The following is an 11,288-nucleotide window of genomic DNA, read 5'->3' as shown; positions in this document are numbered from 1 at the left end:
ATGTTCCTTTCCACTTGTTGCCACTGCTGCTTTCCACAAGGACAACAGCGCAAAACTGATTTTTTAGACATGGACGACAGCGAAGGAAACCCCGGCTGTGTCTCTGGCTGCATGGACGCTTTGGACTGGCAAAACCTCGATCAGCGGCGGTGACGTATCCCGCCTGGTCTGGAGACACGACCTGCGAAGGAGTCAGGCTCTACAGCTGGGACACAGCCAACACTCACAGCAATGAGCACTCAATAAAAAATATTGAGAATATAAAATTTTTTTTAAAAAAGAAAAAGAAGTGCAAAATGAGCTCTTAGTCCCACATGTGTAGATGAAATAAAAATAGGCAGCTGTCAGATTATCACTTCAACCACAGAAAAGACTAAACTCAGCATTTCCTGTTCCAGGAACAGGAGTGTCACTGCGAGCAGGTCTTCAGCTCCTGTCCACAGGCTTCTGTCTCCAGTTCAGAGACAGCAGCAGGAGCAGAGAGGCTGACATGGCACCAAGCAGTAGCACCATCATCTTCATCATCATCATCTTCATCACGGCCTGTCTGAGCCTCCCCGCCCACTCAGCCCACGGTAAGATCCTGCACTGTTAGTAGTCGTATTGTTTAAACTGATTTGAAAAAGTGCTTCATAAAAAGTTTTAAGAATCATTTGTAGAAGAATAAGAACAAGTGCAACAGCAACAATAACAAAAATCAAAATAACTTTAACAAACCTACCACTACTAATAACAACAGTACTGCTAAGAAGCAGCAGGGAAACACTCATCATAAATGTTTTGTGTTTATGTAGATTATTTAGGTTTATTCCTTCAAATTTGTCCAGGAGGGGAAAAGGAGGCGCTCATTCAAAATGTTGATCTCTGAACTCTCACACAGGCGGATTTTATATCTGAATAATTCAGCCGTTCAGTAATTCTGACTCATGCGGTGTGTTTAGTGACTGTCTGGACGCCCGTCCACTTCGCCCGCCTTGTTCTCTCCTGTTTGTTCAGTCCAGAGATTCAAACAAGAGGCAAACCACCAAATCTCTGTCTTTACTCCTCCTCTCATCTCAGCTGGAACAGCTGAGTTGTCCTCCCTCTCACTTTTTCCAAGTCTATTTTTGAAGTGTGAATCTTCAGTTCATCAGCTCAGTTTGAACAAAACGCTGTGAAAGCTGTGCATGTGTAACCAGATCAAGGTTCAAGGTTCTTTATTGTCATACCAGCTCACATTTACACGTTAGTGGTACAAAATTAGAACTCAGGTCCCAGTATAAGCCTAAATAAAAAAATAAAGCAAGGTAAAAAAAAAAAAGAAAAAAGAAAAAAAGAAAAAAAATGTAATGAATGTAATGAAATGTAAATATAAAATATATAAGTATGAACAGTATCAATTATAAACAATATGTATAAATATAAACAGTATGTATAAACTATAAACAGTATATGTAAATAAATATAAACAGCCTATATAAATGTAAACAGTATATAAACAGTGCGTATGAATAGAATATAAGCAGCATATATAAATGGACCAAGTGACAGAACCCGACACCCGGTACTGGAATTCAGGAAGTGTTAGACTTGATACACAAACAGTGCTGAAATTAGCTTGTGAATGCTAAACACGCATGTTAAAGTGATTTGTGCAGGAAAAAAGGAGAAAGAGGGAATGAGTTGGGAGAGGGTGGGAGACTACAGAGCATGGCTCGAGTTCAACAGTCTAATTCAGTCTGTGACAATGTAAAAATACATCTCAAGGTGTACAGTCACCACACTTGCTGGTGATGCTCTGGTTCGAGAGTAAAGATAATGTTATAAAAATGTCCTGAAAAATACCTAATAACTATTAAATATTTGACCGTAAAAATTAATTGACTTCACACCAAGAATAAAGACACACACACAGTTTAGCTCCTTTTGTTTTCTGTTCAATTATTATTCAAACAGATTTTCAAATTTAAAATTTTCCCCAAACAAACGGAAAAAAAAAAGTAAATAAAAATCTTTTTTTTGTTTGTTTGTTTGTTTGTTTTTTTGAGCTGCAGAATTTAGTCCCTGTTAGTTGTGCACAACCTTCAAGCTATATCTATATCTATATCTATATCTATATATATATATATATATATTGTTTATATATACAGTATATATACACTACTCACAAAAAGTTAGGGATATTTGGCTTTTGGGTGAAATTTATGGAAAATATAAAAAGTTCACGCTACAGTGATATTATATCATGAAAGTAGGGCATTTAAGTAGAAGCACACACTGGTGATTTCCTCATCTCAAACAATTTATTGAAACAAAAGCCAACAACAGTGGTGGGTATACCACTGTTGTCAACTTGTCATGTGCCCTTGAGCATCAATTACAGCTTGACAACGACGTCTCATGCTGTTCACAAGTCGACTTATTGTCTGCTGAGGCATGGCATCCCACTCTTCTTGAAGGGCGGCCCTCAGGACATTGAGGTTCTGGGGTACAGAGCTCCGAGCCTCTACACGGCGACTCAGCTGATCCCGTAGGTTTTCTATGGGATTCAGGTCTGGAGAAAGTGCAGGCCACTCCATTTGAGGTCCCCCAGTCTCCAGCAGCCGTTCCCTAATGATACGACCTCGATGAGCTGGAGCATCAAACACCTGATGTGAATTTTGCCGTTAAACTCCTTGTTAGAGAACAGCAACTTGTGCAAAAAGTACGGAAACATTGAACAGTTGGACATGTGCATTCAAAAGTTTATAGAAGGTCACATTAAGTTCACCTGTAAAGGTTATAATGCATTTTAGGTTCATCCTGAAATTTCACCCGCAAGCCGAATATCCCTAACTTTTTGTGAGTAGTGTATATATATATTATTTATTTATTTATTTTCAGTTTCTTTTAAATCCTCAAGATCCCATGTGATGGACAGATCTTACTGATAGGAGCAGAGATGGAGTCCTGACTCAGGCATTTAATTCCTGAATCCACCAATCACGTCCTCCTCTCCCCTGCCATAACAGCTCCCCCTCCTGGTCACGCCGCCGTTCCAACCGGCCGAGGCTATTACCACAGATAACTGTTTCAGACACTCTTTAAGCACATTCCCCAGGTCGAGCTGTTATTTTTCTTCCTTTCTCATAGAGAGCTAACTTTACGTTGCTTCTCCCTCTACAGCAGCTTCAGAAAGGGAAGAGTCCTGCAGCGTGCTCTGCCATCTAGTGGGCGCCACAAAGCCTTTGCCACTGCTGAAAAATGCAGGAAAACTGACAAATAAAACAGTTTTGGCTAAAGCTGGCTATTTGTGTCTAATAATGAAATAAAACAGGAAGCTCAGACTTTATATCATCCTAAGGATTAATGTAAAGGATATATTTCAAACTTGAAGTTGAAGTTAGTCAGTATAGTCAGTATAGTAATATCAAATGTCATACTTAAAATTACTGTTTATCACAATATCTCTGCTGAGGATTTATATGAAAATCACCATTTTTGAGGTGGGTTACACATGCAGTGCCTGTAGTTTCCCACAATACTTTGCTGTGCTCCTCCTGATTTTGTGAGGCAGCATGAAGCCTTTTCAGCTTCACGCAGTGCCTTGCCAGCTAGTGACTGTCCCAAGCGTCACTGGACAACATCGTCATCTAGTTTTCATATCAGGCTGATCTGATCTGACTACGTTTTTCAAATTTATTCATAAAACAAAGGGCCAAATGGGCGCATTGAATGGCTGAATTCGGCGCAGTCCAAAACGTGTTTACTGTCGTATGTATCCCTTAAGGCTACTGCAGCCAAAACAAAAAAAGTATTTTGATTCCAAACTTTTTGTCGCTTGTTCCCGAAGAGAAGCTGAGGTGTTTTCATGTTCCAGGTGTTAAGGTGATCCAGCCCAGACAGCAGACAACATACCGAAATGTCTCAGCTTCCATCCGCTGCGAGTACACAGAGGCCAGCGAACCCCCCAGAGACATCCAACTCAAAACGCTATCGTATGTATCATGGATTTATTATAATACATAGATGTCAGATAGTGAGTGACAGCTGTGGGAATGAAGGGTGTTAGTTTGCCTGTGGCCCGTCAAACCAGGTGGTTAAGTTTGGGCACTCACAGATACACTATATGGACAAAAGCACTGGACCACCTACACATTACCCCTGCAGCAGCTTTGATGACATCCCATTGACGGGCCTGTGTGCAGACCGTTGGTGTTCGCCAAACCAGAGAATCTCTAATATGGGGAGAAGTGGCACTCTCGTCTAACTTCCGGAAACACGTCTCTGTCCATGTGAGGGCGCTCGCGGGCGAGTGCAGAATGAATGGGAGTCTATGGGGCTACACCCCTAAAAATCCACTTTTCTCTGGAAATAATTTTTTGTCCAGTAATTTGAATACTGTTTTCAAAAGTTGGGGCTAAAAAAATACACTCAGCTGAATATTGGATTTTTTAAGTTCATCTATCTGTTCTAAAAAGCCGTTCAAAAAGTGTGATGACATCACACATTGAGAGGTGCTGCTTTACGGCGATTTCCAGAGCCCGTCTCCGGAGAGCAGACGGAGACACTCAGAGAGCCCGCCTGTCCTATATTAGACATTCTCTGTATGCACAAATATCAACTTTGATGGAAAAGTCCTCCTTAAGAGTGGTGTTTCCCGTTTCTCTTGGTCTTCGGGTGCCATCAAGTGGGATCTCTGTTCGTAAACAGCCACAAGTCCGTCACTGACCAATCAGCATTCATTAGCAAATGCTAGCGTGTTATGGCCAACAACAGCCCAAACTGTAGGAAACTGAAAGGATATAAATTCTCGCTAATTTCACTTTTAACCTATAATCCATACTGGACTTTCAGAAACTACAACAGTATTTGCGATTTTTCAACCATAAACAGGAGTAAGAGACAAATTTAGCTGTTTAGCTCCATAGAGCCCCATTCATTCTGCACTCGCCCGCGATCACCCCCAGTGGAATTACGGTGGAACTGCAACCAAGTTTGATACAATGGGGGTTAATGGAGAGTGGCAAGGCTCGTCGTAGACGGGCTCTGGCCAAACTCAGACTGTCCATCAGACCGCCACATAGAGGAGCCTGATTGGTCGCTCCACAGAACACGTTTCCGCCGCTCCAGAGTCCGGCGGCGGCGTGCTTTATGCCGCTCCGTCCGCCGCTCAGCGTCATGCTCGGTGATGTGAGGCTGGCGTGCGGCCGCTCGGCCATGAAGCTCCCGGCGCTCAGTTTCTGTGCTGATGTTGATGCCAAAGGAGGTTTGGAGCTCTGCAGGTACTGAGGCGGCAGAGCGTCGGACACTTTTACGCACTATGAGCCTCGGCGCTCTGCGACCCCGCTCTGCAACTAGATATTTATGAGTCTGTCTGGTGATGCGAGGCAGCAGCTGCAGACCTCTTGTTAGAACTTATCAGTTCTTCAAACAAGCTTTGATACGTTATGCACCACTGAAGAACACACTGCTCTTGTGTTTATTTATTTCTATTTTTTGACTTTCAGACTTCAAGTCTTTATGCTTAGCAAAATAGAATACAGAATGTCTTTATTGTCATTGTACAAGTACAACGAAATTGAAATACAATCCCTTAGTGCAATAAACAATACAATAAAAACTATGCATTGAGCAACTATGAGATAAATAATTTAGCAGCTCCTAGGAAATTCTCCCCATAGGAACTGAACCACTGGACATCCAGAGGAACATCTGGTCTCAGTCTGGGGAAGAGAGGAAAAGGCCATTTTGCCCAAACTGTTGGAATATTCCTTTAATCTGTGGTGGAAAAAACCAAGCAGAACATATGATCAAGGCTAAACGTGATTTTAGAACTTTATTTTATTTTTCTGTTTATTAACAGAGAAATCTGATGATATGAATGTAAATTTAAAATTTCGGAAAGTACAAAGTGACTGAGCTCAACAAGTGCCACTGGGAGCCTGGTGACATCGGAGACGAGCAAAATGTGGAACACATTTGAAAACTGTCTGGTGTTGTTTTGTCTCATGTCAGAGGGGGTAAAACTGTAAAAATCTGCCAGCGAGACGAGCAAAAGTGCATCAACATCATCAAGTACCAGGAGACGAGCAGCAGCTTCGTGTTCGTCCTGCTGAACCTCAACGCCACCGACATGACCTCCACCTACGAGTGTCAGGTCACGGCCAAGACGGACGGAGTGTACAAGCAGTGGACAGGGACGCCAACCAGACTGCTGCCAGGTCAGTTCACACACACACACACACACACACACACACACACACGTTTACTTTGGTCACTTTGGGGAACATTACATAGACTTACATCAGTTTCCTGGAGATTTATTCTAACCTTAACCTAACTCTAATCTTAAACTAACCTTAACCTAATCCTAATGTGAAGATAACCCTAACCTCCTGTGATTTTGTGCTGAAACTGCGCGTTTTGAAGTGAACTGGTGAGAGCATCTGGGCTGAGGCACAGGTGAAGTCAGCATGGTGGGAGGAAATGTGAGTGAATTAATATTTCCAAATAAGTAGAGGACAAATAACATCTGATTTCTGCCATATTTCCTAGCTGTAGGAAACAGAAGTGAATGAGCTCAGAGTTCTTCTCAGTAGATTTGATATTTGAGTGCATAAATGAATCAACCGCAGCAGCAAATTATTAAGTTATGAGCTTATTTCAACTTGTAGTGTGCTTTGTTCAGATTGCAGGTAATCTGGCCTCATCAAATCTGACCTTTAGGAGTGACTGTCCATCAGGCACTGCACGGCTGCTGTGACACTGATGCAGCAGCTGTGCACACACACACACACACACACACACTCACTGCCGGCTGTGTTTTCAGCTGCAGCAAAGGGAACGCGAATGCATCATCTTTATCTTCACACCATCACTTCATCAAACTCAAAATTCCTCCAAGAGAGTGATGTGAGAGAAACTGGCAGTATCAGCTGAACCGCAGCGGCCCACACACAGTAAACACGCACTCAGAAAACACATGCTCAGAAAACACACACTCAGAAAACACACACTCAGAGAGGATTTGATGAACAAACAAAGTCAAAGTCAGACAACTCAAGATTGAGCACCTCAGAGGAAACGCTTCATCTGAGATTGCATAGAAGAAACTGTATGAAAATACTGTTGGAGCCATTAAGTCTTGTGTTAGTTTATATTATTTGGTTATATTGATTGTGTTGGCCCCTAGATGGCAACAGCTTTCCTGCCTGCACAGGAAGTGAGAGGTCGTGGGTCACAGGTGAGGTGGGTTCAAGTACGGTGACACAGGTGTTGGTGAGTTAGTGGAAAATGGAGCACATGGGTGAAAGGCACACAGTTTTTACTGTGATAGTAATTTTTGGAGCATTTGAATTTTTTCTCTTTATTTTGTAATTGATTCCACCAACAATTCATCCTCATCAATATGATCAAGCTGTTATCTGTAAACTACAATATTCAACCACTTCAATAAATGGAACGCATCAAAGGCAAGTTTGTTTGAACGTTCTTTTATTACTGGAAATAGACACGTGTTAAAACTCCCTAAAACCCATGCTGCAGGTGACTAATTTTCTGTTTTGATAGTCACAACAAATACATTTAAAATATGTGAATAAATAAATACTTCAAATAAAAGTGCCAAGTAACATGCACATTACTGCTTTAGTGCCTTCCAACAATTGCGCTGAAATCAAAATCATGAGATAAAAAGTCACAATTACAAGATTGAAAAGTCAAAATTATGAAATAAAAAGTCATGATTAGGGAACACCAAGTCTTAAATATGAGATAAAAAAAGTCAAAATTATGAGAAAAAGTCACACATGTGACATTAAAAAGTCGAAATCACAAGATTAAAAGACATCTGTTCGATTAAATTCAAATTTGTATTCAATTTATCAGGTTAGAAGGTCAAAATTATGATAAAAGTCTGAGAAAGTATGAGATTAAAATTGAAAATGAGGAGATATAGAGTCAAAGTACAAATTACGTGATGAAAAGACAAAATGATGGATCCTCTGCTGCAGGTTTTTATCACATGAAGAAGAAAAGCTTTGGTTTGTTCTGATTGTGTCAGTGAGCCTCGCCGCCTGTGTGAATAAAGCATCACACTTATTATTATTATTATTATTACAAAATCATATAAAACAAATATAAAAGGTATAAAACAAGTGGAGCAAATATAAACAATATGAAGTAACGGTGTTTTTCTTTCCGCTACAGACACAGAAGAGGTGCTGACACATGACTGTCCATCTCCTCCTCCTCCTCCTCCTCCTCCTCGTCTTCATTGTCCTTCTCTTCCTCTTTACCTGACGTGGAGTCTGATTGGTCTGCTGGCTCTGCTCTTCCTCTACAGCTTTTTGATCACAGCTCTGTACATCAGACTGAGGGTGAGACTCTGCACTCTGAACTGCTACAGATATCTATTTACAAGTATATATACTAATAATACTAATAACAGTAATAATAATCAAGAACAAAGAGCTGTAGTTTTGGATTTGTACTTGGTATCAGCCGTTCCCCAAAGCAACAGGATTGGAACCCGGCCATTCGGCACACTCTGTCGGGACGTCCTCAGACAGAAACCGGCCGTGGGAGCCGCTCGCCCTGTAAAATATTCAGACAGGCTGGACTTTGGCTCCTGTCTTCCACTCGCTCAGAACAACACCAACCACTCCAGTGTCCTCTCTAATTTCCAGGCGTCTCAGTTGTCATTTCCCCGTCCAGCGCCCCCTTGTGGAAACAGCAAAGTGTCTCTTGTGTCCCTCTGAGCTCCATGTTGCTCTTAAAATGAGCTGAGCTCAGCTGCAGTGTTGCTGCATTGCTGAAAGTGACTGAGCAGCAAACAGCAGCTCTGAGGTCAGTGCTGCAGGTTTCTCTGCTGTCTGAAACTCATTATCAAGACAGTAATGGTGGCCTACATAGGGGGCGCCGGCGAGCGTCCGCTCTGCTTGTCCCACACACAGGGACGCTGCTTCACCTCAGGGAGCTCAGATGGAGTCCTGCTGTCGCCGTAGATGATCTGCTCGGGAGCTTTCACTCGGTGCACGAGCAGATCCGTCTCCTTCCTTCTTACCTGGAGAATCCTCCATTAGAACAGCAGCCCACCAAGGTGTGACACACCTGGCTTTTAAAGGGGACGGGAGACCGTGCTCTGATTGGTTTACTGCATGTTACGCCCAAAACACAGCCAGCATTCGTGAAGAGACTCAGTATAAGCCTTTAGAGCCAGGAGCCTGGAGCAAACAGCCTTTCACTTTGGTGACGTCACCTGCCACCTTTTTATCAGACGTTCGGCAGCCACAACAAAATGATGTCAAAGTTAGGCTGAATTCATGTAATCTTTTTTTTAAATCGACAGTGGCCTAATTTATTTTGACAGTCAGCTCTGTTGATTCCTGAGAATTTCTGTCTACCCAGCATGAGACTTTGAATTTGATCACAAGAGCCGGAAATGTTGTTCATTGTGAGAAGATGATCTAGGGCACAGTATTTTATCTGTAATCTGCTTGTTTCCTGCTCACAACATGTTTGACAGAAGTTTTTTTTTTCTCTTTTGTGTCACAAAAGGAAGAAAACTGCATGAACATACAACCGCAAAACATCCTTTTGTGGTTACCTGGTTTTATTTCTCCTTTGCCTTGTCTCTTGCTCTTTCCTGTTGTCCTCAAATGTCTCTGCTGTGTTTGTCTTTCAGGTCAGACGCTGCACTGAGCTCAGCGACTCGGTGACCTACGTGCAGATGCAGGTTAGTGCTCAGCATCATCCATACACACCGAGAGCGGGACGTCACTGGTCACACTGCGAAGTCACATGATAACCCTGGTTCAAAGACCACCAGTCAAATCAACACAGCATTTTATTTTATTTTAGTCTGAATTCACCAAACAATCACGGCAAATCTGTCTGCTGCATTCCACTTCTGTTATTAAGACTTTGAGAGGAAATTAAACATTTTCATGATGAGTCAGGGTTCATGATAAACACAAGAAATCAGACCCAGCATCACTGATCTGGCTGATCTGGCATTAAATATATAATTTTAATTATTATTGATGGTATTTTGGGGTATATTTTTTCATTTCTTTTTTTATTGTTATTTTCTTGTAATTTTTTTCTCCCCAAAGTTTCATTGTAACATTAAGGTTTTTTGATTTAATTTTTATTTTTTTTAATTAATTAATTAATTTATTTATTTTTACTAATTTATTAATTGCCTTTTCCCCCATATTTTGACAGAAATCGAGTGAATTTGCTCAGGTTTTCAAAGGATGAATTACACTGTAATTTAATTGACCTTGAGCTCCACATGATAACGGTCTAACGGTCTGCAACCTGGAACACAGCAGCACGATGTTAAACTTTAGATTACAGTGTTTACTGAGCGCGACGTCACAGGAAAAAAGATGCTCTGTTGTTGCTGTTGTTGTGATTGTCTTATTTGTGTGTTTCAGAGGAGCAGAGGACATCCGGACATCAACTCCACCTACGTGGAAATGAAGACAGCTCCTCCGGGCGGGAGAGCAGGCCGAGGCCTCAGCAACCCCTCTGGCTAGCACAGCGGGCAGACCTGCTACTGTCCCTGGAGGCCCTTTGCAGACATGATGAAACTGCTTTTTATTCAAAATGGCATAATTTGTGTCAACATCTCTCTCCATTTGTCTCTTTACGCAAACGCCTGATACACAAAACCACGCAAACACCATTTCCTGCACATAAACTGGCATTTATCCAACCTCCTACCTTCTGTGGACCACACAGGTGTTTCTGTAGTGGGACCTGAGGCCGAGGTGCCGAGGTGGACATGAAATACGGCACAGTTTGTTTAGGCTGATAAGCAGATGCACCGAGTTATGAGATTTGATCAAATGCCATTGAACGGCACATTTAAGGTAGCACTGATCAAATGGTAAATGGACTGCATTTCTATAGCGCTTTTCTAGTCCACTGAACACTCCGAGCACTTTACAATGTTTTTGCCTCACATTCACCCATTCACACACTGACGGCAGAGGCTGCCATGCAAGGCGCCTAGCTGTCCATCAGGAGCGGTGAGGGGTTCAGTATCTTGCTCAAGGACACTTCGACACACTCTGGAGGAGCCGGGGATCGGACTGGGGATCGGACCGGGAACCCTCCGGTTTCCGGACGACCGCTCTACCTCCTGAGCCACGCCGCCGCCCACTTACTTTTGCATGTTTTTTTTTTTTTTTTAATCATTCTTTTAATTTACAATAAGTGAGAGTCAACATTTTATTTAGCTGTTAATATTCTTTTTATTTTATTCGTAGTGCCGCTGGTTTAGATAAGAGCTACAAACTGATCACTGACCGTTTCCG

General features: G+C 42.0%; 1 protein-coding gene across 1 annotated transcript; it reads left to right on the top strand.

The window, feature by feature from the left end:
- The first annotated feature begins 477 nt into the window (after positions 1 to 477).
- On the top strand, positions 478 to 10,924 carry LOC115379965 (uncharacterized). The gene is made up of 6 exons (XM_030080962.1): positions 478 to 575; positions 3,839 to 3,956; positions 5,977 to 6,182; positions 8,170 to 8,339; positions 9,647 to 9,697; positions 10,404 to 10,924. The coding sequence occupies exons 1-6, from the start codon at positions 491 to 493 to the stop codon at positions 10,503 to 10,505; spliced, it is 732 nt and encodes a 243-aa protein (XP_029936822.1). The 5' UTR covers positions 478 to 490; the 3' UTR covers positions 10,506 to 10,924.
- The last annotated feature ends 364 nt before the right edge of the window (positions 10,925 to 11,288 follow it).

Source organism: Myripristis murdjan, chromosome 21 (genome assembly GCF_902150065.1).
Source record: "Myripristis murdjan chromosome 21, fMyrMur1.1, whole genome shotgun sequence".
Classification (NCBI taxonomy): Eukaryota; Metazoa; Chordata; class Actinopteri; order Holocentriformes; family Holocentridae; genus Myripristis; species Myripristis murdjan.
The sequence above is the reverse complement of the archived record's forward strand: the minus strand, read 5'-3'. Positions and strand labels throughout refer to the sequence as shown.